Raw genomic sequence first — 27,291 nt, 5'->3', positions numbered from 1 at the left:
CAATTCACCTTCTACAAGTACTGTCGTGCAATCTCTTTATCATGAAAGTTGAACTTACAAATGTAGAGTTCTGTACAAAAAAACCTGCATTCAAAAATAAAACAATGTAAAATTTTAGAGCCTACAAGTCCACTCAGTCCTACTTCTTGTTCAGCCAATCGCACAGACAAACAAGTTTGCAGGAGATAATGCTGCCTGCTTCTTGTTTACAATGTCACCTGAAAGTGAGAATGGGTGTTCTCATGGCACTGTTGTTGCCGGTGTCACAAGATATTTACATGCCAGATGCGCTAAAGATTCATATGTCCCTTCATGCTTCAACCACCATTCCAGGGGACATGCGTCCATGCTGATGGCGGGTTCTGCTCGATAACAATCCAAAGCAGTGTGGACCGACGCATGTTCATTTTCATCATCTGAGTCAGATGCCACCAGCAGAAGGCTGATTTTCTTTTTTGGTGTAGTTTCCGCATCGGAGTGTTGCTCTTTTAAGATTTCTGAAAGCATGCTCCACACCTCATCCCTCTCAGATTTTGGAAGGTACTTCAAATTCTTAAACCTTGGGTTGAGTGTTGTAGCTATCTTTAGAAATCTCACATTCGCACTTCTTTGGGTTTTGTCAGATTTGCAGTGAAAGTGTTCTTAAAATGAACAACGTGCTGGGTCATCGTCCGAGACTGCTATATGATTAAATATATGGCAGAATGAGGGTAAAACAGAGAAGGGGACATACAATTCTCCCCCAAGGAGTTCAGTCACAAATTTAATTAATGCATCATTTTTTTAACGAGCGCCATCAGCACGGAAGCATATCCTCTGGAATGGTGGCCGAAGCATGAAGGGGCATACAAATGATTAGCATATCTGGCACGTAAATACCTTGCAATGCTGGCTACAAAAGTGCCATGCAAGTGCCTGTTCTCACTTTCTGGTGACATTATAAATAAGAAGAGGGCAGCAGCATCTCCTGTAAATGTAAATAAACTTGTTTGTCTTAGCAATTGGCTGAACAAGAAGTAGGATGGCTGGACTTGTAGGCTCTGAAGTTTTACTTTGTTTTGTTTTTGAGTGCAGTTATGTAACAAAAAAAATCTATATTTGTAAATTGCACTTTCACAACAAAGAGATTGCACTACAGAACTTGTATGAGGTGAATTGAAAAATACTATTTCTTTTGTTTATGAATTTTACAGTGCAAATATTTGTAATAAAAAATAATATACACTTTGATTTCAATTACAACACAGAATAGAATATATATGAAAATGTAGAAAAAGACCCAAAATATTTAATAAATTTCAATTTGTATTCTATTGTTCAGCAGTGAGATTAAAACTGCAATAAATCACAATTAATTGTTTTTTAGTTTATCGCGTGAGTTAACTGCAATTAATCAACAGCCCTACTTACAATACATTCTTACAGAACAACAGGTGAAATTATTTCCACTAGCAATAAGGCAGCTTCCGTTCCAACAGAGCTGAGCTCAGTGAATTTATACAGAAAAGGTTGGTTCTGAGACTACAAATCTTGACAGTCTTTAATTGTGAATGGTTATACAGACCTTTAAGGAACATGTATTATCTGTATGATCAGGGTATGTTATCTTCTGTAGAGTGTTGGTATGTCTATGTATGTATATTACTGTAGCTGACATAATGCGTGAAGCATTTTAAGAATGTATAATGTTTAATATGAAAGGAACATTTTCAGGAAAGTGTACTAAAAGTAACATGTATTACATTCTGAAATTGCATTTCATAAAGCAAATGTGAATTGTCCAGACTCTCTGTAGTAGAAAATTAAAGATGTGTGCATCTATTCTGTATGAACTGTATTTGGACTGAGTGAAGAAGTTTTGTGACAGCTGGTTGGGAGTCTGTGTTATCTTAAATGTTAGAACTAGATAGTTTTCCCATAATCTTAGGCTTCATGGCACCCGTTTTAGCCAGTTAATTTCATTAAATCATTTATCTTACATAGTTACTGAATTACAGTGCTTTAATTAAATGTCTTAGACATTTAGGAATAGTTTATTTGAATAGGTCATTTAATTATACTTTATCTGTAAGAAAGTATTAGCTGAGTTAGCAAGGCCATCTGTAATGCCTTTTAGTTCACTCATACTGAATTGTTCAGATAAAGACTTTCAAGTGTTGTCTAAATAAGGAAGAAGCCTTGGTAAGGTTAAGCTTAGTGAAGGACACAAGAGAAGCATACACCATAGACAAGTGGTAGAACATAAACCGTTTGCTGCAGCAGTGGACTTTTTCAATTTTTACCCCATTGTTTTTCAAAAATATTAAAAATAAGAATGCCTGTCCTTCAGGATTTCAGGGAGGATGAAAGTGAGGAGGAGGAAGAAGAAAGGGTGGGTGGCAGTGATAACTTCGAAAAGGTGCTTACTTCTTTTTTCACTGTTTTAGTTTAGTGATATTGAAATGCTTTCCCTTTCTTTTATAGGTGTTCCTTAAGCCAGTTATTGAGGACAGAAACATGGAACTGGCCAGAAGATGTACTGAAATTATAAGTGATGTAAGTGACAGTAACAATTTGTGTCTGTTAATTATATTGCTTTCTTCTAAAGGTTTTATGTGTATTATTCTTATTTCCCTACCATCACACTTCTTCATTCTAGGAATGGTGCCAGAACCTCTTGACCCTTTTTAGTTACAGGGGACACACACAGCTATAAAGGGTTTCTAGGGGGATTGTCTTCACTCTCTTCTGGCAGCATCTGCACAAAGTTTGGGAACAGAGCTCAGTGAATATTCTTGTTTGCTTTTGGATCCAACCATGTTCATAGCTCTTTACATTTGCTTTTTTATAAACATTTGTGCGAAGTACTTTTTGTTTGCATGACTGTTTAGAGAGGAGCTATTATTCATGCAAATATGGAAATGGATTAGTGTATTCACTTGGTAATGAACAAAAGTTGTACCTGAAAACCTCTCCGTGTGTGTGTGTGTGTGTGTTTATTTCAGACCCAAATTTGCTCATTACCATGTAGAAAGGAAAGGGACTGGAAATGAAGGTAATATGTATAAGTCAAACATAAGTGGGTTTTAATGCCTTTGTGTGGCTTGCAGTTTTACCCTAAGGTGACCTTGTGATGGCAGCACATGACCTTGTGACCACAAGGCTGGGTTATTCCTTTTCCTTCCTTGCAAGGCTGTCAACACAGATATTCTGTCAGAGTGCAATGGCATAATTGTTCATGGCTTGAGATATTGTGATCATATTATGCTCACCCTGCATTTTTTACCATCAGACTTTAAATTGGCACTGTTATTTTTAAAACCCTATTTGGCATGTAAGCCTTGGGTCTTGTATGAGAGGATATCCGTTCTCACGTGTCACTGTTTAACGATCCCACCATTGTAGTCAGCCGATGTTCACTTTGTTTGTGATGATCCCTGTGTTGCCCCCCTCTCAAATCCATCCAATTTATTAAATAACAGTTTGTGATGATCCCTGTGTTGCCCCCCTCTCAAATCCATCCAATTTATTAAATAACAGTTTTCAAGATGCCTTTAATTCTGACTTATGTTGGACTTCCTTTCCAACCCCTTTCTTTTCCACATTTAAATTGGACTCCTTAATTTGTTTTTATTGTTTGTATTTTAAAAGGGGACACAGGGTGCTGTTATGGGGAAAGTAGGAAGCTGAATACAAATGAAGTTATTAAGCAAATTATCATAGTCCTTTCTGTGGAAGGGAAATAGCTTGCCTCTTGAATCTTCATACTGCATTTCATATGTGCATGTTACTAATGTTTCTTTATCACCTGCAGCAAATTCCATTTAAACATAATGCTAGTTGCCATCTAATTTGCCACATACTGTAGTCCAAATTGTAGTTCTTTCTGATTCAGCATCTCCTTGCTCCTTAGATCCTGTGAGGACTTTAATTACTGTTTTTCTCAATTAATAGTGTTTAATGATGGTTAATAAAAAATAATAGAAAATGAATTTGTTGCAGTTCTGGTTTCTTTTCTTTTAACTACAAGAGAATTCTAGGTACTACACTGTGGTTCTGAGAATTGTCAGTAGACTGGAGATAAAAAATTATTTATTGTTGGTTAAAAGGAGAAGAGTAATTATGACCCAGTTAACTATTGTTTCAAGCTGTTTTTCTCAGTATTGGATAGAAAATGTGGCTGTATGATAAACTGTGTCTTAATCAAATCCTCATTGAAAATCTCATTTGTCTAATGTTTCAGAGTTTGACTTTTCATCTTAAGATTTATATCCAAATTGTTCAGGATATAATTTGTTGTTGTTAAAAGCTAATACTAACCAATGGATACCAGTGTGTCCTGAACCAGGTTCTGCCCTCAGTTACACATGTGCAAGTCTACTGACCATATCCATATAACTTCAGTAGAGCTGCATTGGTATAACTGACTGAATTGGATCTGGCAGAATTTGGTCCTTTGACTCTTCTTTTGCAATTGTAGCCCACACCTACTCAGTGTAGCTTTCTGTTCCCCTCTAGTGGGATCTGGGTCACATAAACGTTCAAGAGCTGTTAGAGCCTTTCAGCTAACAGATGGGACTTTTAGCTCAGCTGCTCAGACATAAGCTTTTTGATTCAGAAGTCCTGGGTTTGATTGCTTCTGCTGCTGATCCACCCATGAGCATTGTGTAACAAATAGTGGCCCCTACCAGGTTTTACGCTAAATGGATCTCTGCAGCTTGGGATAAGCTTCCATGCCCAGGGACAGTGCGTAGCTCATCCTTACTGAGTTTGGTAGTCTGTATTTCTCTAGTGACTAAGCCACACATGAAGATTAATGAGCCTAATCTGGTCTTGCCTAAGGAATCCAGGTCTTTTATCTTAGGCAGTACAGGTTTATGCTTTTATATCCAGAGGTACTGAATGTAATTCCTGCTGCCAATGACCCACCGAGAGGCATCACATTATAATGGAATTTCAAGCATTGGTTTCTACGTTTAGGGACAGATTTTCAAGGTTGGATGCAGACACACCAACTTGCATCTAACTGAAGGCACAAATACCAGATGTGTGTGTACAAATGGCTATATAGGCTCCTAAATGGCTATATATATGTGCAAATACTCTGTATATTTGTGCACGGTTTTAGGTACAAAGAGATGTATGTGCAGAACTGTTGTGCCTAAATGTGAAAACTTGGCATTTAAACTTTGTATTTTTTAAATGGAAGCAATTTGAAATACAATATGACATCATTAAGGGCCCAATCCAGCACTCATTGAAATCAATTTAAAGACTCACATTAATCCCAGTGGAAATTGGCTCAAGCCCTAAATTGTGATATTTAAGGTCATGCTCTCTCATAAGAGGCTGATTTATCCAAAAAGGGGCCTTAAAATTCAGTATATCTTTGTCAACATCTGAACAAAAATAATTCACTGTGAATTTGGAAAGAAAAATGTATACCTGTATATTTACCTAAGTGATGGCTGCATATACAGCTTAATCTTAAAAAGTTTAAGTATATTTTTATCATATTTCAAACAAATTCACAGGAACAATAACTTTCACTTTATTGAGGGATTAGAGTTGTAGTAGGATGGTTTCCTGTTCTGAACACAGTGAAACTCTTTTATTTTACACAATCTATCACACATACATCCATAGCTTATACTAGTAGGCTGTTTAAGATTCTTGAAGTGTGAAAGTTATATTTGTGTGTGTTTGTGTGTGTGTACACACATATGTAGTGGAGAGGCAAAAACTGATACTTTTTAATGTTTTCTTTCAATATGGTACCTAGAGCAAAACTCAAATTCCATAGCAAGTAATACATTTTCTGCTATTAACTTCAATAACAATTGATATAAAGTAGCAGCATAGAAAACTATTGTGAATATTACTGTTGAAATCTTTGTTCCCCATTTGTTGTAAAACAGAATTGTGGTGTTTTTAATATCTTGTGAAATAAGAGTCAAAGAGACACAAGGCCGAATGCAGAACTGGTGTAAAGAAAAGTATTTCCACAGAAGTTAGTGGAATTATGACCAATTATATTAAGGTGGGATTGTCCCAATGAGTTTATAATTATTAGTCAAAATTACGTAAGTATAAAGGACACAAAAGGTATATTTTTGGCCTGAGATTTTCAGAGGAGCCTAAAAAAGTTAGACATCCAACTCCCATTGAAATTCAATGGGATTTGGGAGCCTAAGTTCCAAAGGAAGAATTTTTCATAATCAGATCTTGTAAGGTCTAAGAGATCCAGTTATCCTTGCATAATATTTTGTAATGAATAGGAGGTCACTTGCAGGCAAAAATTCACACTTGGTCAAATTAATATTTTACTCATCCATGTTTTAAACCCCAAATTTGAATAAGAATATAAGCTTCTATGCTCATTTCTTCCAGTCATTGCTTGCATTCACCACATATTCACACCATTTATGCTTCAGAAACTTCTTGCCTATTTCATACAGTGAATATATATTTCAAGTGCAAAAATGTCACTACAGTATTCCGTATGTCCTTTTTCATCTTCCAATTGCCTGATGCCAATTGATGCAAAAATGTCTGTAGCAGAACAGAACATCTAGGATCAAAATCTAATGTGAAGATTCTGTCTTATGTCCTGTCATAATTACCCACTGAAATCTTGCGCTCACAATCAGCACATTCTGATTGGGGCATCTAGGAGCTGCTAAAATAAAACTAGACAATGAGAAATAACTGGTGCTGGTATTGCTGCTTTAGGGGGCATGAGGTCCAGAGTGCAATGATTTGGGGAGGGGTCACTGATTTGGTTGTTTTTTCTAAGCAAAAAAGATTGAGACATTTTAAGAATCTTATGTTTTTGTTTTTTTATATAATTAAACTATATATATTGACCTTCTCAATCTTGCATATTGCATACACATACTTTCTAATAGGCACATTTAAAAACACAAACAAAAGTCAGTGACCAAATCAGCATCAAAAACCTCTCAGTTTCATTTAGTGTTCCATGACTTTGTGTATAGAATCATAGAACTGGAAGGGACCTCGAGAGGTCATTTAGTCCAGACCCCTGCACTCAAGGCAGGACTAAGTATTATCTAGGCCATCCCTGACAGGTGTTTGTCCAACCTGCTTTTAAAAATCCCCAATGATAGAGATTCCATAACCTCACTAGTCAATTTATTCCAGTGCTTAACCACTCTGACAGTTAGGAAGTTTTTCCTAATGTCCAACCTAAACTGCCCTTGCTGCAATTTAAGCCCATTGCTTCTTCTCCTATCCTCAGAGGTTAAGAACAATAATTTTTCTCCCTCCTCCTTGTAACAACCTTTTATGTACTTGAAAACTGTTATCATGTCCCCTCTCAGTCTTCTCTTCTTCAGACTAAACAAACCCAATTTTTTCAATCTTCCCATATAGGTCATGTTTTCTACACCTTTAATCATTTTTGTTGCTCTTCTCTGGACTTTCTCCAATTTGTCCACATCTTTCCTGAAATGTGGAGCCCAGAACTGGCCACAATACTCCAGTTGAGGCCTAATCAGCACAGAGTAGAGAGGAAGAATTACTTCTCATGTCTTGCTTACAATACTCCTGCTAATACATCCCAGAATGATGTTTGCTTTTTTTGCAACAGCGTTACACTGTTGACGCATATTTAGCTTGTGACCCACTATGACTCCCAGATCCTTTTCTCCAGTACTCCTTCCTAGGCAGTAATTTCCCATTTTGTATGTGTGCAGCTGATTGTTCCTTCCTAAATGGAGTACTTTGCATTTGTCCTGATTGAATTTCATCCTGTTTACTTCAGACAATTTCTCCAGTTTGTCCAGATCATTTTGAATTTTAATCCTATCCTCCAAAGCACTTGCAACCCCTCCCAGCTTGGTATTGTCCGCAAACTTTATAAGTGTTCTCTCTATGCCATTATCTAAATCATTGATGAAGATATTGAACAGAACCGGACCCAGAACCGATCCCTGCGGGACCCCACTCATTATGCCCTTCCAGCATGACTGTGAATCACTGATAACAATTCTCTGGGAACAATTTTCCAACCTTATAGTAGCTCCATCTAGGTTGTATTTTCCTAGTTTGTTTATGAGAGGGTCATGTGAGACAGTATCAAAAGCCTTACTAAAGTCAAGATATATCACATCTACTGCTTCCCCCCTATCCGCACGGCTTGTTACCCTCTCAAAGATTTGTTCTTGACAAATCCATGCTGACTGTTACTTATCACCTCATTATCTTCTAGGTGTTTGCAAATTGATTTCTTAATTATTTGCTCCATTATCGTTCCGGGTACAGAAGTTAAGCTGACTGGTCTGTAATTCCCTGGGTTGTCCTTATTTCCCTTTTCATAGAGGCACATGATAGGGTGCACAGAACTACATGGCCCATTGGATTGATGGAGCCATAAGCAAAGGGAATTTGACACACACTGTAATTTTACATCTGGTGTTTCATCAAGGAGTAAATATGATTGGTACTGAGATACAGAGCCCTTCACTGGTTTGAATATGGTCCAGCTGAGAATTGACCAAAGATATTTACCATCTCACAGTTATATGGTTGCCTGTCAGAAATGAATTTGTTGTTGTCCAGCCCACTTCTTGGTGGACAGTACCTACATCATGCAAAACAACATTGCAACTGGCACCTTTTTTGGCTGTCTTCAGAAAGGTCAAGAATTGATTCTGCCTGGAGACTAAACTACACTCATAGAAATGACTCTTCCAGGTCACCTCTTAGAATGTGCAATATTCATCAAAGATTGAATGAGAAAGGAAATCAGCTGGATATTTCTGCAGCCCAGCATCTCCCACAATTATGTTACATATGGGCTGCTTCCTGCCACTCTGCAGTTTCTGGAAGCAGTTCAAAGCTGTAGCACAGCGAAAGTTGGACATGCCTCTTTTTCCTGCTTGCTGCCAGATCTTCTGCCTCTGTAGCAGCAGCCATGTGGCAATGGGTTTGCTCCCATCCTTTTCTTTGCCTCTATTTTCTAACCATTTTCGGGCAGTATCAAGCCTAGTTCTAAGCCTCCATCCTGGTTCAGGGTTTGTACAGAATCCTGGCCATAGAGACATGGTGCTTTCGCTGCAGTGCCTCCTTGCTGAGCTGCTCTGTCCCCTTATAGGCATGGCAGAGCAGCTGTGCAAGCACTGGACAAGGTCCAAAAGGTGCTTCCTATGTGAGGGAGCATTCCCAAGCTTGCAGAGAGTGAATTATGCCCAGCGTGCTCCCAACCAGCTGACCGTAGCACTCTTAGAACCTGGACCTCTGAGTCGGGACAGGCATGATGGGGTCCCCACCCTTCCAAGTAGCTGTGACTCCACCACAGAAAAACCAAACCAGGAGACACAGAGCAGAATAGGGAGAAACTCTAAGGAGAAGGAGGACTTAATTCAAACAATTTAGGGGGTAAATCCTGGGTCAACACAGGACCTCAAAGATAAGATCCCTTTGGGGCTACTGGTCCCTATCCTCCCTTAAATGAGTCTTGAGGGAATGTGAAGACAAGCAGGACTCATAGCCACTCCCTCTGACTGAGTGTGAGTCAGGGAACTGTGTTAATGAGATCCCATCCCCCAGGGATCTCAGCTATTCGGGACTTCCTCCAAGAGGGTGTGAATAAAAACTGTTGAATTTGACCCCAGACAGACCTTCAGCCCAGCTCCATAGCATACCAGATATCAGCCATTAATAGTGTTTTGTTTGCAGGATCCTCTTGCTGTCTGGCAGAGTAGTCCAAGTATCCAGGTTCATCAAGCAGTCTGACAGGCCAGACTAGTGGTCAGACCAATTTTCCCTAAATGGAACCTGCCATTGGTGTTCACAGCCTTAACAGCTCACACTTTCAAACCTCTGACTTCAATATTGGCATTCTATCTCTCCATCAAGGCCTGTTTTCTGCCTGCCATTATGCCTGTTAGACGAGTGTCGGATCTGTCAGCCTTACTGTGCATTCCATAATGACAAAGTGGTATTGAGAACTCTGCAATCATTTCTTTTAAAAGGGAACTCTTCTTCCTATGCCGTTTAGGAGATTATTCTTCCCTCATTCTGTCCCAGGTCACAACATCTGACTGACAAGCACACTGCAGACATCAGAAGAGTACTGAAGATTTAGAATAAGCATAGATCTGTTTACACTAAGGCCTTGTCTACACTACGAGAGTACTTCGATTTTAGTTAATTCGACTATGTGGAATCGATATTACTAAGTCGAACGTGTGTGTCCACACTAAGGACAGTAATTCGACTTTGTGAGACTTTGTGAGTCCACACTAACGGGGCAAGCGTCGACATTGGAAGCGGTGCACTGTGGGCAGCTATCCCACAGTTCCCGCAGTCCCCCCTGCCCATTGGAATTCTGGGTCGAGCCCCAAATGCCTTCTGGGTAAAAAAATGTGTCGAGGGTGCTTTTGGGCGCCTGTCGTCATCCGTCCGTCACTCAAGCCCTCCCTCCCTCCCTCCCTGAAAGCGCCGGCGGGAAATCAGTTCGCGCGCTTTTCTGATTACTGACAGCGCGGACGCCACAGCAGTGCGAGCATGGATCCCGCTGCGACCATCGCTGCAGTTGTGGCAGTTCTCAACGCCTCGCAGCTTCTCCTCCACCTGTACCAGAGGCAGCTGCAGATCAATCATGAGAGGAGGCTACGGCACTACCGTGACGGCATGAAGTCGGACACTAGCTCCGACCTCTCTGAGAACATGAGACCCAGCGCCCAGGACATCTCGCTGTCACTGGGTCTTGTTGATACTGTTGAACGGCGATTCTGGGCCCGTGAAACCAGCACGGAATGGTGGGACCACATAGTGCTGCAGGTCTGGGATGAATCCCAGTGGCTGCGCAACTTTCGCATGCGGAAGGGGACTTTCCTCGAACTGTGTGAGTTGCTGTCCCCTGCCCTGAAGCGAAAGGACACCCGGATGCGGGCAGCCCTGACTGTCCAGAAGCGAGTGGCCATAGCCCTCTGGAAGCTCGCAACGCCAGACAGCTACCGGTCCGTCGCTAACCAGTTTGGCGTGGGCAAGTCTACCGTGGGGGTTGCTGTTATGCAAGTAGCCAGGGCAATCGTCAAGCTACTGCTATCTAAGGTAGTGACCCTGGGAAACGTGGAGCTCATCAGAGATGGCTTTGCCGAGATGGGATTCCCAAACTGCGGTGGGGCTATAGATGGGACTCACATCCCTATCCTGGCACCGGACCACCAGGCTAGCCAGTACATCAACCGGAAGGGCTACTTTTCCATGGTGCTGCAAGCACTGGTGGACCATCGGGGACGTTTTACCAATATCTACGTTGGATGGCCTGGCAAGGTTCATGACGCTAGGGTGTTCAGGAACTCTGGTCTGTGTAGACGGCTGCAGGAAGGTATTTACTTCCCGGACCACAAAGTAACTGTTGGGGATGTGGAGATGCCTACAGTCATCCTCGGGGACCCTGCATACCCGCTAATGCCCTGGCTCATGAAGCCCTACACTGGCGCACTGGACTCAGGGAAAGAACTATTCAACTACCGGCTCAGCAAGTGCAGAATGGTGGTGGAGTGTGCTTTTGGCCGTCTCAAGGGCAGATGGAGAAGCCTACTCACTCGCTGTGATCTCAGCGAGACCAATATCCCCATTGTGATAGCTGCTTGCTGTGTGCTCCACAATTTGTGTGAGAGCAAGGGGGAGACCTATATGTCGGGGTGGGAGGTTGAGGCAAATAGCCTGGCTTCTGATTTCGTCCAGCCAGACAGCAGGGCGATTAGAAGATCACAGCGGGACGCACTGTGCATCAGGGAGGCTTTGAAAGCCAGGTTCCTGACTGAACAGGGTCTCCAGTGACTTTTTACTTTGTGGACACAGATGCTGAACCTGCCCCCGTTTCTTTACCCAGTTACTGTTGACTATCCTTCCAAGTTACATACCCCCTTCCCCACCTTCCCAACAAATAAAATCTGTTCTGTTCTGTTAATGAACAAGGTTCTCTTTTTTACTGTTTTCGCGGGAATGTTTTAAACCGGGGACGCAGACTGTGGCGGGGGGCGGGCTTACTGTTTTGATGCAAATGATGCTTCTAAAGTCCGGGAATGACAGGCTCCGCAGTGCTGCATTGGTTGTTTCAACGCAGCCTGCCAGCAGTCCTGGGCGGGACTGGATGTATGTGTCGGCCAAGTGACTTTCTGGCAGGGGGCGGAGGGTAACAGATCCCCTGCTGCGTGGCTCTGTGATCCAGGATAAGGACCGCGGCATAGGATCTCTAACTGCCCTCCCCCGACACAAAGTCACAGATCAATCCCCCTCGCACCCCAGAACAAGAAAACCGCCTCCCAGACTGACCAGGGTAACTGGTGACTGTGCTGTGTATGTGTCCTGATGCTGGACCTGCCCCCGCCTCTGTAGCCTGCTACAGGTGACTGTCCTGTCCAAGTAACAAACCCCTTCCCCCCCTTCAGACAGAATCCCCTCCAAAAGACACTCTCGGAAACAGTACTTAACAGAAACCGATGTTTTATTACGAACCGCACATGAAAAGGGGGGGGGGGGAAGGAAACTTGGACATGGGCTAGTGTGAGATGGGTAGGAAAGGACTTTTCAAACTTTGGAACGAGAGCCTTCCATTGCTGCAGCAGTGTGCAGTGGCCGACTGACAGTTTTAACGGCCCTTGCCGCCCCTCCTTCTTTGTACTTTTGGTGAGGGGGGTGTGGGACTTGGTGGCGGGGGAGGGCGGTTAGAGATAGACAGCAGCAGTGCTCTGTCCTCCTGCCTCCGGTCTTGCAGAACATCCACTAGGCGCCGGAGCGTCTCCGTTTGCTCCCTCATTAGTCCAAGCAGGGTTTGAGTAGCCTGCTGGTCCTCCTGGCGCCACCTCTCCTCCCGTTCCATGACTGCTCTGTGCATTTGTGACAAGTTCTCCCTCCACTGTGTCGTCTGGGCTGCCTGCTCTCGTGAGCACTCCATAAGTTCATAAAACATGTCTTCACGAGTTTTTCTCTTCCTTCTTCTAATCTGCGCTAGCCTCTGGGAGTGTGATGCCAGGCTGGGTTGGGAGACAGTCACAGATGTGTCTGTTGGAATGGGAAAAAGGGAGTAAATTCCTGAGACAGATAAATGAAGTTGCTAACAAAGAGCATAGTCTTTCTCTGTGAACAACACCATGCACTGCACCTTTCACATGCGCACTCAGGACAAGGTCGAATTTTCGGCCCTCGCCTTATGTGTCTGGGGTCCTGCAGTTGCGATCAGAGAAGCGTTGCAGGACACCTCTACTTCTGCTGCGGGAAAACATGGTAAGCCGTAGACTTGTGGCAGCTTAAACATGTAATAGTAGCACTGGGCTCCTTTCGCACTGAATGCAAGGCCACTCTCTGCTGGCAGCAATCAGGGAAGCATGAGCTCTGCCCCTGTCCCACCACCTCGCGGCTGTCCCCGGGAAAGATCCCTGTATGCTGCCCCTCTGCCGCCTCCACCGCGTGGCTGTAAAGCAGTCCAAATACTAACATTCCCCTCCCTAATTTAAAGCAGGGCGTCATGTGTGACATAACCCTCATGAGGATCTCGGAGACCGAGAGGGGAAGGATGCTGCGTGAATGCATGCAGAGGCCTGGGCCATATGCCGCCATGCTGTGCCGCGCACTGATCCCCGACTACCTCATGGACTCATGGCGTGGGAACGTGTGCTACCACGGGGGACCAAACAAGATTGCCCTGCCGTTGAACCTCGTGCGCATGCTGGAGCGGTACCTCCAGGAGAGCTATGCGGAGCTATCACAGGAGGACTGTCTGTCCATTCCCGGGCACATTGACCGCCTTTTCCTTTAAGTTGAGCATAACGGACTACAGAGTGGAGGGGCCGTGTTGTGGACTAATCATGAATATCCGGACAGTACTTGATTTTCTATACATAGTTAGTAGAAAAAAGTTTACTAAGCCAACTAAATCATGAACAACAAATTACTGATATAGTTATTATTCCTGTTTTGTTATTAATAAAAGTTTCTATGTTTAACTGAGTGACTGAAAAGCCCATTCTTAACAATATAAATATTCCACTTATGTTAAAATGAAATGTTTAGATGTTTAAAGCACTCACTGCTTGATCCTTCCCCTGATTCGGTGTCCGGGGTAAGGGCTGTGGACGGTTGGTAGGGGATCTCGGTAAGGGTGATGAAGAGCTCCTGGCTGTCGTTGAAATCAGCGGTGCAAGCGCTGTCGACTGCCTCGTCCTCCTCATCTCCTTCCTCATCTTCCCCGTCACCTAACATTTCCGAGGAGGAACCGGCCGTGGACAATATCCCATCCTCGGAGTCCACGGTCACTGGTGGGGTAGTGGTGGCGGCCGCACCTAGGATGGAATGCAGTGCCTCGTAGAAACGTGATGTGTGGGGCTGGGATCCGGAGCGTCGGTTTGCCTCTTTGGTTTTTTGGTAGCCTTGTCTCAGCTCCTTGATTTTCACGCGGCACTGCGTTGCATCCCGGCTGTATCCTCTCTCTGCCATGGCTTTAGAGATCTTCTCATAGATCTTTGCATTCCTTCTTTTGGAGCGCAGCTCTGAAAGCACGGACTCATCGCCCCACACAGCGATGAGATCCAAGACCTCCCGATCAGTCCATGCTGGGGCCCTCTTTCTATTAGATTGCACGGCCAACTCTGCTGGAGAGCTCTGCATCGTTGCTAGTGCTGCTGAGCTCTCCACGCTGTCCAAACAGAAAATGAGATTCAAAGTGGCCAGACAGGAAAAGGAATTCAAATTTTCCCGGGGCTTTTCCTGTGTGGCTGGTCAGAGCATCCGAGCTCAGACTGCTGTCCAGAGCGTCAACAGAGTGGTGCACTGTGGGATAGCTCCCGGAGCTATTACCGTCGATTTCCATCCACACCTAGCCTAATTCGATATTGCCATTTCGAATTTAGTGCTACTCCTCTCGTTTTCAAGGATTACAGAAGTCGAATTTAAAAGAGCTCTATTTCGAACTAAGTAGCTTCCTGGTGTGGACGGGTGCAGGGTTAATTCGATGTAACGGCGCTATATTCGATATAAGCTCCTAGTGTAGACCAGGCCTAAGTGATAGAATCTGCTAGAAGGTCAGGTGCACTGTTTGTCTCCTTCCATTCAAAGTGTCAAGGACTCAGAACTTCCAAGTTAACCACTGCTAGATGGATCAGACAATGCATTGTGCAGGCCTACAAGGCATCAGGCATCTCTGTTCCAGAAGGAAGCAAGGCATACTCCACAAGATCTATAGCAGCTTCGTGGGTCGAATAAGCATATGATTTCACCACTGAAATATGCAGATTAGCCACATGGGCATCAGTTAACACCTTTATCAGATTGCTATAAAGTAGAATTTCTGTCTTCTGCAGTGGCCTCCTTCGGCAGGAAGGTGCTGCAGGAGGCGACCCAGTAATAGTGTTGCCTTTTGAACAAACTTCATGGGCGGGGGGATTTCTTTTCTCTCTCATTCTATTTTACTTTCTCCTTATCCCTCCCTACTTCTGTTTCATTGCTCAAACCTTCCCAGATGTAACAGAATGGTGGGTGATGCTGGGCTGTGTCACAGTGTTTGGAGTGGCTCATGACTGTGAGTGCCTACCTCAGGGAAGACTGTCAAAAACAGGGCAGACACCCCCAAACTGGTGGTGTGTTCTGTAATGAGATTTTACCAAGCCAGTAACAAATGTGAACTCCTGGATCGCTGTAACAGTCTTACCATGTAGTCACAGACAGTCCCCTTAGACTCTCCAGTCTATCTTGCCACCCAGACAAACTGCATTTAGTGATAAATGGTCGCTTGTCTTACACCAAAAATCACATCACATTTAGGTTGCTTCTAGTTCCAAGAGACCAGTCATTTGCCCCAGATCAATTGGTAGCCTAGATCTTATACCAGAGACAGCGACTGTAGCCAATCCGGCAATAAACTATCTAAAGGTTTATTCGCTAGGAAAAAGAAATAAGAGAGCTGTTTACAGGTTAAAGTAAGCAAATATATACACACATGTGAGTTACCATCTAATTCCTAAGAGTGATCTGTCAAGTCAAAGTGTCTGTTAGGGAAAACCCAGAAGGCAGCCCCTGGGGATCTCTGGCTTCAGTTTAGAGTCTCTGGCCCTGTCAGAGTTCAAACAGCCAAAAAGATGGAAAAATTTCCTGTGACTTTGTTTGATTTCCTTCATTCAGCTTCCACGCCCACAGGATGAGCTTCCTTGCACACAGCATATTCCGGGTGCGATAGGGCCATTAACCAATCCTTTTTATTGCAGTATTTCTTGATGGCCCATCTGACTTTGATAGTCCTTCTGGATGGGCATAAGATGATGCCCATGCCTGGGTTCACAAGTTCAGAGCAAACATTTTCAAAGTTATAAAGCAAAACTTACATATTTTCTTAGCACGGAATACCAACATTACAAGTGAGATTAATGCATACAGCAATTTACAAACATTTCATACAGTCTAAATACTAAATACATTCTTAAAAGACTGTTTCTCAAATAGTCAAAAGACTACTTATTTTGAGCAAAACTAACACACAAGTGAACTGGTCTGGGCTCCAGATATGAGTTTTAGTTTTAGGAAATGCAGTTTTGGCAAGAGCTGGCATCTGGCCTGCCAGCATCACAGGCTACATCATGGAATATTTCTTACTTGAAAATGTCCTTTCTGCTAGCAGCATCTCCCTCAGTTTTACCCTCCCTAATGGCTCATTAGCCAAGAGGTCAGCTTTTTAGTTGGACAGTTACTGTGCAGACAGTTCACTGCTGTACATAGTTAATGAGTTAGCATTTGATGATGATGTTAGTATCTGTACACGAGTTTTAGAATGACTCACCTGGTGACAAGCGGGAGGAGGCATGGCCAGCACATGCTGTGCAGCAGTTTTGAACTGCCTCTGGAAATTGCAGAGTGAAGGGGAGCAGACATAAGATGCTACTAACAGAAATTATGGGGTAAGAAAATTTTCATTTTCTATTGCTCAGGCTGTGTTGCTTCTGTCAGTAAGTCTTCAGTGCATAAATGCAAGGTGCTACAGTGCAGAATGTGAAAATGAGGTTAGAGAGATAAGAACAGATGAACAGAAGAGCTTAAGTCTAAATAATTCACTTTACATTGAACCATATTGATATCAATATTGAAAGAAACTTCAAGCAGTTAAGGTTGCTTAAGGGGAATACCTACCCACACACTTCCTTAAAACAAGGAAAGTTCAGTTAAGCTATCCTTCTTTAAATGTACCTTAATCCTTACACGTTATATTCACCATCTTCACTAACATATTCTGTCCCTCTGTAAATAAGTCCCATTCATCTTCAGCATATTCAGTAACACCATACACATTCCTCGCAATCACACTGTAACACAAAACATTAACTCAGACCGCAGCAACAATAATATAAATATTTGTTAGTCATCTATATCCCGATAAAGCCTATGATGTGGTGGTTTCTCGCGGGAAAATATGAGTTGAGACTTTATTTTTGTTGGGTTTCTAAAATAACTACTTTAGGGAAAGAGGATCCATTGCTTTGTTTTGTCACCTTCCACCGTACTTTGGAAGCAAAAATGATCTCCTGTGTGTGTGGAAAAGACTTTAGGAATGAGCTTATGAATTTTTTTTCTGCCTTCAAGAAGAGTCTGACAACTGCACTACACAGCTATCTAGAAGACCTTGACTTCAAATGCTAGAGACTTTGGGGATAACATTTTGAAACCTGCCCCTCAGAATTTATTCATGGATCTTGGATACATAAAAACTGTAATTGCATGTGCTGTGGGAAAATGAAGCTTTTGTATTTGCAAGGTTTGTGTATAGAAATTTAGAGCCTGTTTTTAATAATTTTGATGTGAAATCAGGGGGATAAAACTCTGTCTTCAATACCCCCTTTCTTTAAAGATACTACAGGAATTGCAAGTAGTGGGTGACAATACACTGTAGGTATAACAAACAACCCTGTCTTTTTCATGTCATATCAAAGGTTTTGTGATTTTTTTTTTACATCATCTAGGTTCTCAAGTTGGAGTTTCTGTTATAACTTGATCTTCTTGCTGTTGTAGGTCTCCTCTATTTGATGTTACCTGAGTGGTTTTTCTCTGTGGCTTACTTTGTTACATGATGTGGTGTTTACAAGCCACTTGGCACAGTATTTTAGTGTTCTGTCCGAATGAGTAGAATAAATCTAAAAGGTAACCTTTGTCTGTTTCTGTTTTTAGGGTCAATTTAAATTATTTTTTTCTCTTTGTAGATCCACTATAAAGAAGAGTATGAAAAATCTAAAGGCAAGTTCACATTTGTATCTGACACCCCTCAGTTAAAACATATGAAAAATATGAGTGCTTTTATTTCTGAGGTAAGATATAAAAGATTGCAGAATATTCTTCAGTACTTGGTTACCAAGAAAAAAGCCCACTAAGTTGAATATTGCGATTCTTGAGGGGGCGGATTGGGGAGTCTATTTATATCAAATAGCAAGAGAATCCAAAAGTTTTAGTGGGTTATAGCAGTGTCACTGTATGCAGTTTAAGTGTGTAATGCTCATTTAGAATTGTATAATACCTTTCTTCTAGGACCCCACATCATTTGAGAAACATTAAATGTAAATAGTTCTGTGAGAGTAGATATTACCCCCTGTGAGCTGATGGACCTGCTCATTAGCCTAGGACAAACAATCAGCCACGCTTGGTTCTGTTTATGACCTTACCCCAGGGCTCTGTTTATTCTCCAACTCAAAACAAAAAGAAATATAGAACAGTTAGAAAAGCAATAGTCCTGGTCTTGACGGGAATTGTGGGACCCTCTGGCCTCCAGTAACTAAAGGGTCTGGACCTCCTGGACTTGCCCTCTTGAAGCCTTCTGCTGCAGCCACAGGAGACTGTGCACTCAGCTGTCTCCTGGTCTCAGGCTCCCTCATGGAGTTGGGCTCTTCAGTGATATCCTCCTGTGGGAATCAGACCCAGTCATTAGCTGCTGTCCTCCTGGGTCAGCTGATTCCCTGTTCCCTGCACCTGTTGGGCTTCCCTCCAGAACAGCGCCAGTTGCTCCCTGCCCCCCCCCCAGCCCTTGAAGTGACAGACCGCCCTGTTACACTCCCTTTCACAGATGGATGGACTAAGAGAAGTCTTTGTTATTTGTATTACAGTAATGTCTAGGGCTCCATTGTGCTAGGTGCTATCCAGATACATAGAAATAGATAGTCCCTGCCTTGAGGAGCTTACAGTCTGAATAGCAAACAAAGAATAAGAAAGGGATGATAGGAAATATTATCTTACAAGTGGAGAACTAAGGCACAGATCAGGTAAGTGGCTTGCTCAAGGTCACCCAGGAAGTTTGTGCTGAGCTGGGAATTGAACCCAAATCCTAGTCCATTGTCTTAACCACAAGGCCCTCTTTCCTCCCTAGTGGCTTTGCATAAGACCATATAGTCGCTTACCTGGTAATAAACTCCAAGTATACTGACTACAATTCCTATTTTCCATACTTACTAGACCAAATAAATGAACATCAACTGTTAACTGCACACTATAACTATTATGGGCCATGTTTGAACTCACGGTGGAAAAGTTTTCTATCTTAACTCAAACTCCAGTAAAAAGTTTTATAATTACATACTATACATATAGAACAAAATTTATTTGGAATGTGGAGTACCTGTACAAGGTCCCTCCATGCTACTTGGGGTGGGGAGAAGGACCATGGATGAAGTTGTCATGTAGTGCCCCCTTACATGCCATAGAAAGCACCTCTTTTAATCTGCAGAGGGTAGCACAAATTGCCAGCCAGTCACTGGTGTGCAGGAGCTATGGCTGTTCCAGTCCTTAGGCTGACATGAGAGAGTGGGAGCCTCTCACTGTTCCTGGGCTGGGGAGTTGATTTCACCTCTTCTGTACTCCCCACTTTTTAAATTTCTTTTCACCTTCCACCCCCTTGTTTTTTCCTCAGTCTCTCTTCTCCTCGTCCCCGCCCAACCCATTCAGTTTTTCAGAAAGAAACTCTTTAAACATACCACAGAACCTGTTTTAAAGGGTTTATTCTTTCTGGAGTTCATCAGCTGAAGTAATGTCTTAATTCTGACAGTATTCTATTTCTTTACATTTCGGGGAGAGCGTGTTACTTGTGTCAGGGAGTGGCATATTTTTCACTCTGGCAAGTAGGTTCAGTTCTTGGGCCAGTGAGTGTTAGGTACATTTTTCAGTCTGTGTGAGTCTGTAGATGTATGCATGCATACACACATATATGCAAGGTGCTATTGAGCCAAAAAATATAGATTTCAGAATTGATTAGACCACCACTTACTGACAACCACTTATGTCCTGGCACTAGGAAGACATGTTCCTGAAGGCATGTTGTTGCATGAATGTATATTTGTCTGTTTTGGGGGTAGAGAGTGAAAACTCGGAAGGGAGCCTTACAAAAAGGAGTCCGCATATTACTGAGAATCAAAAGATCTGGGTTCCATTTCTGGTTCTGCCACCCACTCTCTGTGTGACTGTGGCAAAGTCACTTAACCTCTGGGTGCCTCTGTTTCCTCATGTTTTGTATATAATGAACTATGTCCAGTTATTCATATCTGATCTGAGATTTTTATATAATTCACATATATTCCATATATTTTCTCTGAAACTTTCAGTGCCGATTAGTTGTAAGTCAAGATCAAATATAAAAGCATATGTTTGCTGCTTTACTGACATTTATCTTCACGTGTCAGAAATAGGTAGGATAACTCACAAGTGGAATAAACATAATGGAGTTATTCTGAATTTTCTCATTCACAAACATAAATGTCATAACTGAGATAAGACATCATATAGCCTATAGAAGCCAAATATATGTGAAGCTGTTGTTATGTGCTATTTTGTCTTGTATCAAACAACTACTAGCTGTTGCTGATTGTTAATAAAAGAACACTTAAAGATTTAATATATAACAAAAGTAAAAAAAAATTGCTTTTTGTTTCAGAAGTTTTTTAGAGTGCTGTTTAGGTAACATGTTTTGTTGCAGTGGTTGAATACGATAGTGATAGCTGACTAAGATTGTAAATTGCTGACCTCTAGTGTTCTGTAGACTTCGTTAGAGAATGTAGGTATTTTTAATATTGTATTTTGGCATCTTTTTTCAACTCACAAAAAAATCTGGGAAAAACAAATTCTCTAGCAGAATTTTAAAAAACAATTAATCATGGGAATAACCAGAGTAATGATTAATTAGACATGGTCCAGTTGGTGCATGTCAATTAAATATGATAATGCATTTAAGATGGCATATTCCTGATATCAGTGATTACTTTTAAAGATAGTATCTGACATTGTTTTATGAATTTAAAATTCATGCTCCTGACATACTTGGCTTCAGAGACAAAAACAGAAGCAAGCCAACAATTCTGTACTATGCTTCTAGCTCGCATCACAAGACTCTGCTGTGAGAAAGTTGCCATTAGGTGTTCTGTGCTTTCGTAATGATGCTTAGAAAATCCTAGTTTTGAATTGTAGTGAAAACACAGGAGAAATAACAAGAAATTTTAAAACAATATGGGATATAGAAATCTTAAGTAGCAAAGAATAAACAAATTGTTGTCTTCATATTCTTGTATTCGCCAGTGAAAATTAATTACTGCCTCTTATTGAGTGTCTCAGTGTTTCATTGTTTGTTTCTCCACTGAACACAATGTGCAAAACTCCAGAAAACTGAAAATATGTAGATAATTTTGCTTTTTGGATCAAGAAGTGAATAGTAAGTGACAGATTTTTTTTGCTGACCTTGCTTGCCTCATTCAAGGCTTCCTTCAGTTTAACTATCAAGTATATTACATTGATTCATGGATTATATCCACTAATCTGAAATATAAAGTGATTTGAAAATAAATGTGTATTCTTAAATTACTCTATAAGACTTATCTAGGTCTTTTCCAGTAAAATGTTCTTTTGCACCATTTTATTTCAAAGTAAAACAAAGTGATTTGTTTAGTTACTATGTGATTCTCTTTGAAGTAATTTCTGCATTTTTTTGTCTTTTTTCTTTCTAGGCAAAGTACAAAGGATCTGCTAAAAAAGACCTCTCCAATTCTCTGTATAAGCAGATGCCAGCCACAATTGACAGTGTGTTTGCAAGAGAAGTTACACAGCTTCAGAGCAAGGTAAAGTTTAAAAAACAATTATTTTTAGATTTTACAGATTAATTATGCAACAGAAAACTACTAACCCCAGTAACTTTAAACAGATATTTTATTACATATATGATTCACAGGGTCCATTTCTCAGCTAGTGTATATTGGCATAGCTCCATTGACTTTAATGGAGGTGTACTGCATTTTACACCAGCTGAAGATCTGGCTCATTATGTTTAGTAAATAGCATTTGAAAAAACAATAAGTCATTCATCAATGCATACATTAATTATTTCATAAGATGCTGCTGCATAATGTATGTAAAAGAAGACAAATCAAAATTATGTTGCAATCTGCATGATCCAAGTGTCATATTGTCATTGTAAGATTTTTATCAACTCCTTGCTGATAAACTCACAGCCTAAAAATATAGTGGTCTGATTTTCAGAGGTGCTGAGAACCCACAGCTCCTATTGATTTCAGTTGAAATTGCGAATGTTCAGCACTTTTGAAAATTAGGCTATACATTTTCAGTGCTGTTCATCAGATTCCTACCAATTTGAGATAGAAGGCCTGACTTCATTATCTAGTCCATATTTTTTTTTTGCCAAAGCTCAATTGTTCCCTGCAGTATATTTTTAGTGCTTTCTCCTGTCCAGTTGTGTCATTGAGGGTAGAAAGCACTTAAGAACCCACACATTTTTCTTGTCAGAACTCCACAAGTCTAAGTAGCAAAAAGTTGGTTTTGAACTCATGCATTAAATCAGGGGTTCTCAAACTGGGGGTCGGGACCCCTCAGGGGGTTGCGAGATTATTACATAGAGGGTCATGAGCTGTCAGCCTCCACCCCAAAACCCATTTTGCCTCCACTATTTATAATGCTGTTAAATATATTAAAAAGTGTTTTTAATTTATAAGGGGACGTCGCACTCAGAGGCTTGCTATGTGAAAGAGGTCACCAGTAAAAAAGTTTGCTAACCACTGCATTAAAGGGATATGTTGAACTAATATTGTATACCCACCAGGTATTTGCACATTTTAGGTATTTCTTCCCCTTTCCCCCCTTCTATCTTAAACACGTTTTTGAGACTCTTTAGAGACCTACCAGACCAGCAAAAGCAAAAAGCATAACATGATGCAGCCTTCAACTACCTGAAGGTGGGTTCCAAAGAGGATGGAGCTCGGCTGTTCTCAGTGGTGGCAGATGACAGAACAAGGAGCAATGGTCTCAAGTTGCAGTGGGGGAGATCTAGGTTGGATATTAGGAAACACTATTTCACTAGGAGGGTGGTGAAGCACTGGAATGGGTTACCTAGGGAGGTGGTGGAATCTCCTTCCTTAGAGATTTTTAAGGCCCGGCTTGACAAAGCCCTGGCTGGGATGATTTAGTTGGTGTTGGTCCTGCTTTGAGCAGGGGGTTGAACTAGATGACCTCCTGAGGTCTCTTCCAACCCTAATCTTCTATGAGTCTATGATTCTATGAAGCAAAACCACACTGCCTATTTCATATTACATACAATAAGTCAATCATTAAACATACTGATGTTCTATGGAAGTACTTTAAAGACTGTAACCATTCCTTTTGCAAATGAAAGAAAATGTTCATAGTAAAAGGAAACACTGAAATCTGAAATTAGATGGAGGAAATAGGTTTTGCTTTGTAAACTTAATTATCAAGTCAGCATTGAAAACTCCACAATGGTGGCAATATATCAGTCAATGTCTGTAATAAGCAAATGTATTAATGTGAATTATATTTTACCTCTAGTATGTTGAAACTGAATACTTAGTGCAGTAAGTTAATTCAGAACAGTAACTAAAATGACATCAACATGACATGTCATTATAACATGATTGATTATAAAACCAAGTAGTGTTGTAGTCATGTTGGTCCCAGGATATTAGAGACACAAGGTGGGTGAGATAATATCTTTTATTGGTCTGACTTCTGTTGGTGAGAAAGACAAGCCTTTGAGCTTACACAGAAGATATTACCTCACTCACCTTGTCTCTCTGATTATAGTAGAAGTTGAAATACTTTATCACAATTACAATCTATAATTTAACAAAATTGTATAATGCTTTTTAAACACTTGGTTTGATTTATAAAGCATCAGTTAACTAGTTTGCCATGGGACTCGCTCCTGGATCCATTCCAAGTGAGAATATTGTATAGTAATTATGTTTTCATATTTCATGTATGAAATCATGTTCTCTTACACACCAGTGATGTTAAGGAAAAGATCTGAGACTAAAAATAAAAACATTTGAGTCAGGAAAAAAAAAATCACAAAAAAATGTTTCAGATAACATTTATTGAAGATTTTGCCCAGCCATCCAATATTCCTAAATAAATAAATATGCAATACAGTAGGTGCCATGCTATATCACCAGTGCTTTCTTTGAAGTTTATAATATCCCCTTTTAAGTGTAAGTATAAATCAGGGGTCGGCAACGTTTGGCACGCGGCTCGCCAGGGTAAGCACCCTGGCGGGCCGGGCCAGTTTTACTTACCTGCTGACGCGGCAGGTTCGGCCGATCGCGGCCCCCACTGGCCGCGGTTCGTCGTCCTGGGCCAATGGGGGCGGCGAGAAGCCACGGCCAGCACATCGCTCGCCCGCGCCGCTTCTCGCCGCCCCCATTGGCCCGGGACGGCGAACCGCGGCCAGTGGGGGCCGCGATCAGCCGAACCTGCCGCGTCAGCAGGTAAATAAAACTGGCCCGGCCCACCAGGGTGCTTACCCTGGCGAGCCGCGTGCCGAATGTTGCCGACCCCTGGTATAAATCATAACAGACCATAAAACTGAAGACTGCTGATATATTTTTCCAACTTGTGGTGTAAATCAACCCATCCTATAGAAAAAAACTGAGAAAGTGGTAAAATGACTTACAAAAAGTTTCAACTCAGAGTTTTCAAGACATTATCCCAAAAGGGGAAGAGGAGGTGGGTGGTTACTTTTCTACAGAGCTGAATTTAAAATTGCTTTGAAGGAACTCCTGAGGGATTCTTTCCTGGAAAATCTTCTTTACAGTATCCAAATCTAATCAATATTGTGTCTATCACTGTGATATCTAGGAAGCAAATGCAAAGTTTTTAAGCTTCAGTTCAGTGATGGTAGGATGATATTTGCTGCTCCTCCGTCAGTGGGGTTATAGTTTAGTATGTTGTCATTTTCTTCAAGGAACAATCTAAGATGGGGAATGGGAGGGAGGGTTCACTGGCTGTTGTGCTACCATTTGTCTTGTGGAAGGACTATTACAAACAGGGTGGAAAAGCCGTGCTCTCTTTCTGAAGGAGATGATTGTTGGACCATGACAGGGGGTTGATTATAAATTTTACACAATTTAAATGCTGACAGTGATAATTAGGCACATTCGTCCAGCGTTTTGAGTGGGCCAGAGACTACTTGGGGAAGTTGCATGGAAAATTCCTTGGTTTCAGACAGGACAGTGGCACCTAGAGAGGCCACTCCGCACCTACAATTACCTTCCCCTGAACTCTGTGCGGGAAAGCCTGGCTCAACTGAAGTCACTGACAAAACTTCTATTGACTTTAGTGGGGCCAGATTTCACCCTGTAGTGTTCCAGCCACATAATATTCATATGGAGGGGGTTCTACCATACTCAAGAGAGGGCATGATTATATGTTCTGCTATGCTTCCTGTGCTTGCTGTTCAGTTTTGGTTGTATTTATACTTTTGCTTCCCTGTGTGATGTACAGTGGAGGCACAAATGTGACCAGCTTTGTTAGCTTTTATAACAACCCTTTTTACTCTTTGTTTTTCAATGTCTGGAGAATGGAAATCCATTCTTGCAAAATTTTAGAATTTTTGAAAACTTTTCCTTCCTGAATTGGAACAAAAAGTAAAAAATGTGAAATTTTCATGGGAAGGGATTTCCAGAAAATTTTCATTTGTGGGGAGATGAAACAGAATGTTTTGGCTTGTTGGCTGTCCATCTAGAAGGTTCTTATTAATTTTACTTTCTCCCTGCAGGCAGAAAGTGGAATTGAGATGAGCCTTCCAGGTGAGCAACCAGGGAGCCATCATTTTTACTTTCCCATTAGAAAAATAGACATTTTCTAGCAAAAATGGAATTTTCCCACAGAAAATTTTGATTTTACAAAAATGGCATTTTCCACTGGAAAATTCCCAACAAACTCTAGTTTTCTGCCTTGTCTTTTTCAACTCTGAAAAACAATTCTGAGGCCCCCCCCCCCAACATTTTTTTAAGAAGGTATCACACACAAAGATAAAGCATTTCAAATGGCTGGAGGAAGGAAATGATATAAGGAACATCATAAAAGATTGTACACATTCCATCACTTTGTTTCTACCATGAGAAAAAATTGCTCTGGTTATTCCGTATCTGGGAAAAAAAGGACCCAAAGCAAATTGAAGATTAGAGCATGTCAGCAGACAGTTTAATTTTCTTCTTTTGAGCAGTTGTTACAGCAGCTGAAGCAGTTAATATATATGTATGTTTAACAATATTTTCTGCTTGTTTTTGATGATGATAATGAATCAAGTGAATCTTAAGTTCCATGTTCGACTTCCAGGAGAGTCATAGATCATTGACTTAATTTATTTCTAATAAACAGAGCCCTCCTGTTACTTTAAGATGTACTGTAAGTGGTTTCTTTAGCTTTACTGCACCATTGTAATGTAATTTATTGAGACCAAAACTGGCATCCAAGTTTGTAAAAGTTACCCTTCAATTTTATGATTGGTACCCATATTACACAATGTTAAACTGTTACGTATAATTCTTAATGCTTTTGTTATGGTGAAGTATGTTGTGTCCATAATTTTCTCTCTGCTTGAAAAGCAGCAAATATTAATAGCCCACCTGGCTATTAGTTATAATTCTGTTTTCAAAAGCATATCTGGTAACATAATTATTTCATGTACATATTACATGCCATTTTCTCTACTACTGCATGCACATTTTATATATATTCCTAGATCGAAAACAGAAAACCCAACAACAACAAAAAACCAAAACCAATAACACTAGATTAAATTGGAGTTAAGGTTGAGGGTTCCTATCAGTAACTTAATGATAAATGTAAAGGTAAACATTATTTTAAAATGTTGTAATTATGCAAAAACAAGCATTAGTAACTCAGGAAATTCGGAGTTAAGGTTAAACTTGAAGAAAACTAAATATGTTAAGTATGGAAATGCATAGTCAAGGTACCAAAACAATCTTGACTCTGTCCTATATTGACACCATGGTGGGG

At 41.2% G+C, this 27,291-nt stretch overlaps 2 protein-coding genes across 4 annotated transcripts in view; both read left to right on the top strand.

The window, feature by feature from the left end:
* The window catches only part of LOC135874010 (LIM zinc-binding domain-containing Nebulette), a 411,833-nt gene that overhangs the window by 291,966 nt on the left and 92,576 nt on the right, over positions 1-27,291 (top strand). The window lies entirely within an intron of this gene.
* The window catches only part of LOC135875074 (nebulette-like), an 85,849-nt gene that overhangs the window by 6,713 nt on the left and 51,845 nt on the right, over positions 1-27,291 (top strand). The window contains exons 2-5 of the mRNA XM_065400052.1: positions 2,314-2,398; positions 2,464-2,535; positions 18,195-18,299; positions 21,969-22,079. Coding sequence (XP_065256124.1) covers positions 2,314-2,398; positions 2,464-2,535; positions 18,195-18,299; positions 21,969-22,079 — 373 coding nt within the window. The remainder of the gene's footprint in view (positions 1-2,313; positions 2,399-2,463; positions 2,536-18,194; positions 18,300-21,968; positions 22,080-27,291) is intronic.

This window comes from Emys orbicularis, chromosome 2 (genome assembly GCF_028017835.1).
Source record: "Emys orbicularis isolate rEmyOrb1 chromosome 2, rEmyOrb1.hap1, whole genome shotgun sequence".
NCBI classification, from domain to species: domain Eukaryota; kingdom Metazoa; phylum Chordata; order Testudines; family Emydidae; genus Emys; species Emys orbicularis.
This window is presented reverse-complemented; position numbering and strand designations above follow the sequence as displayed.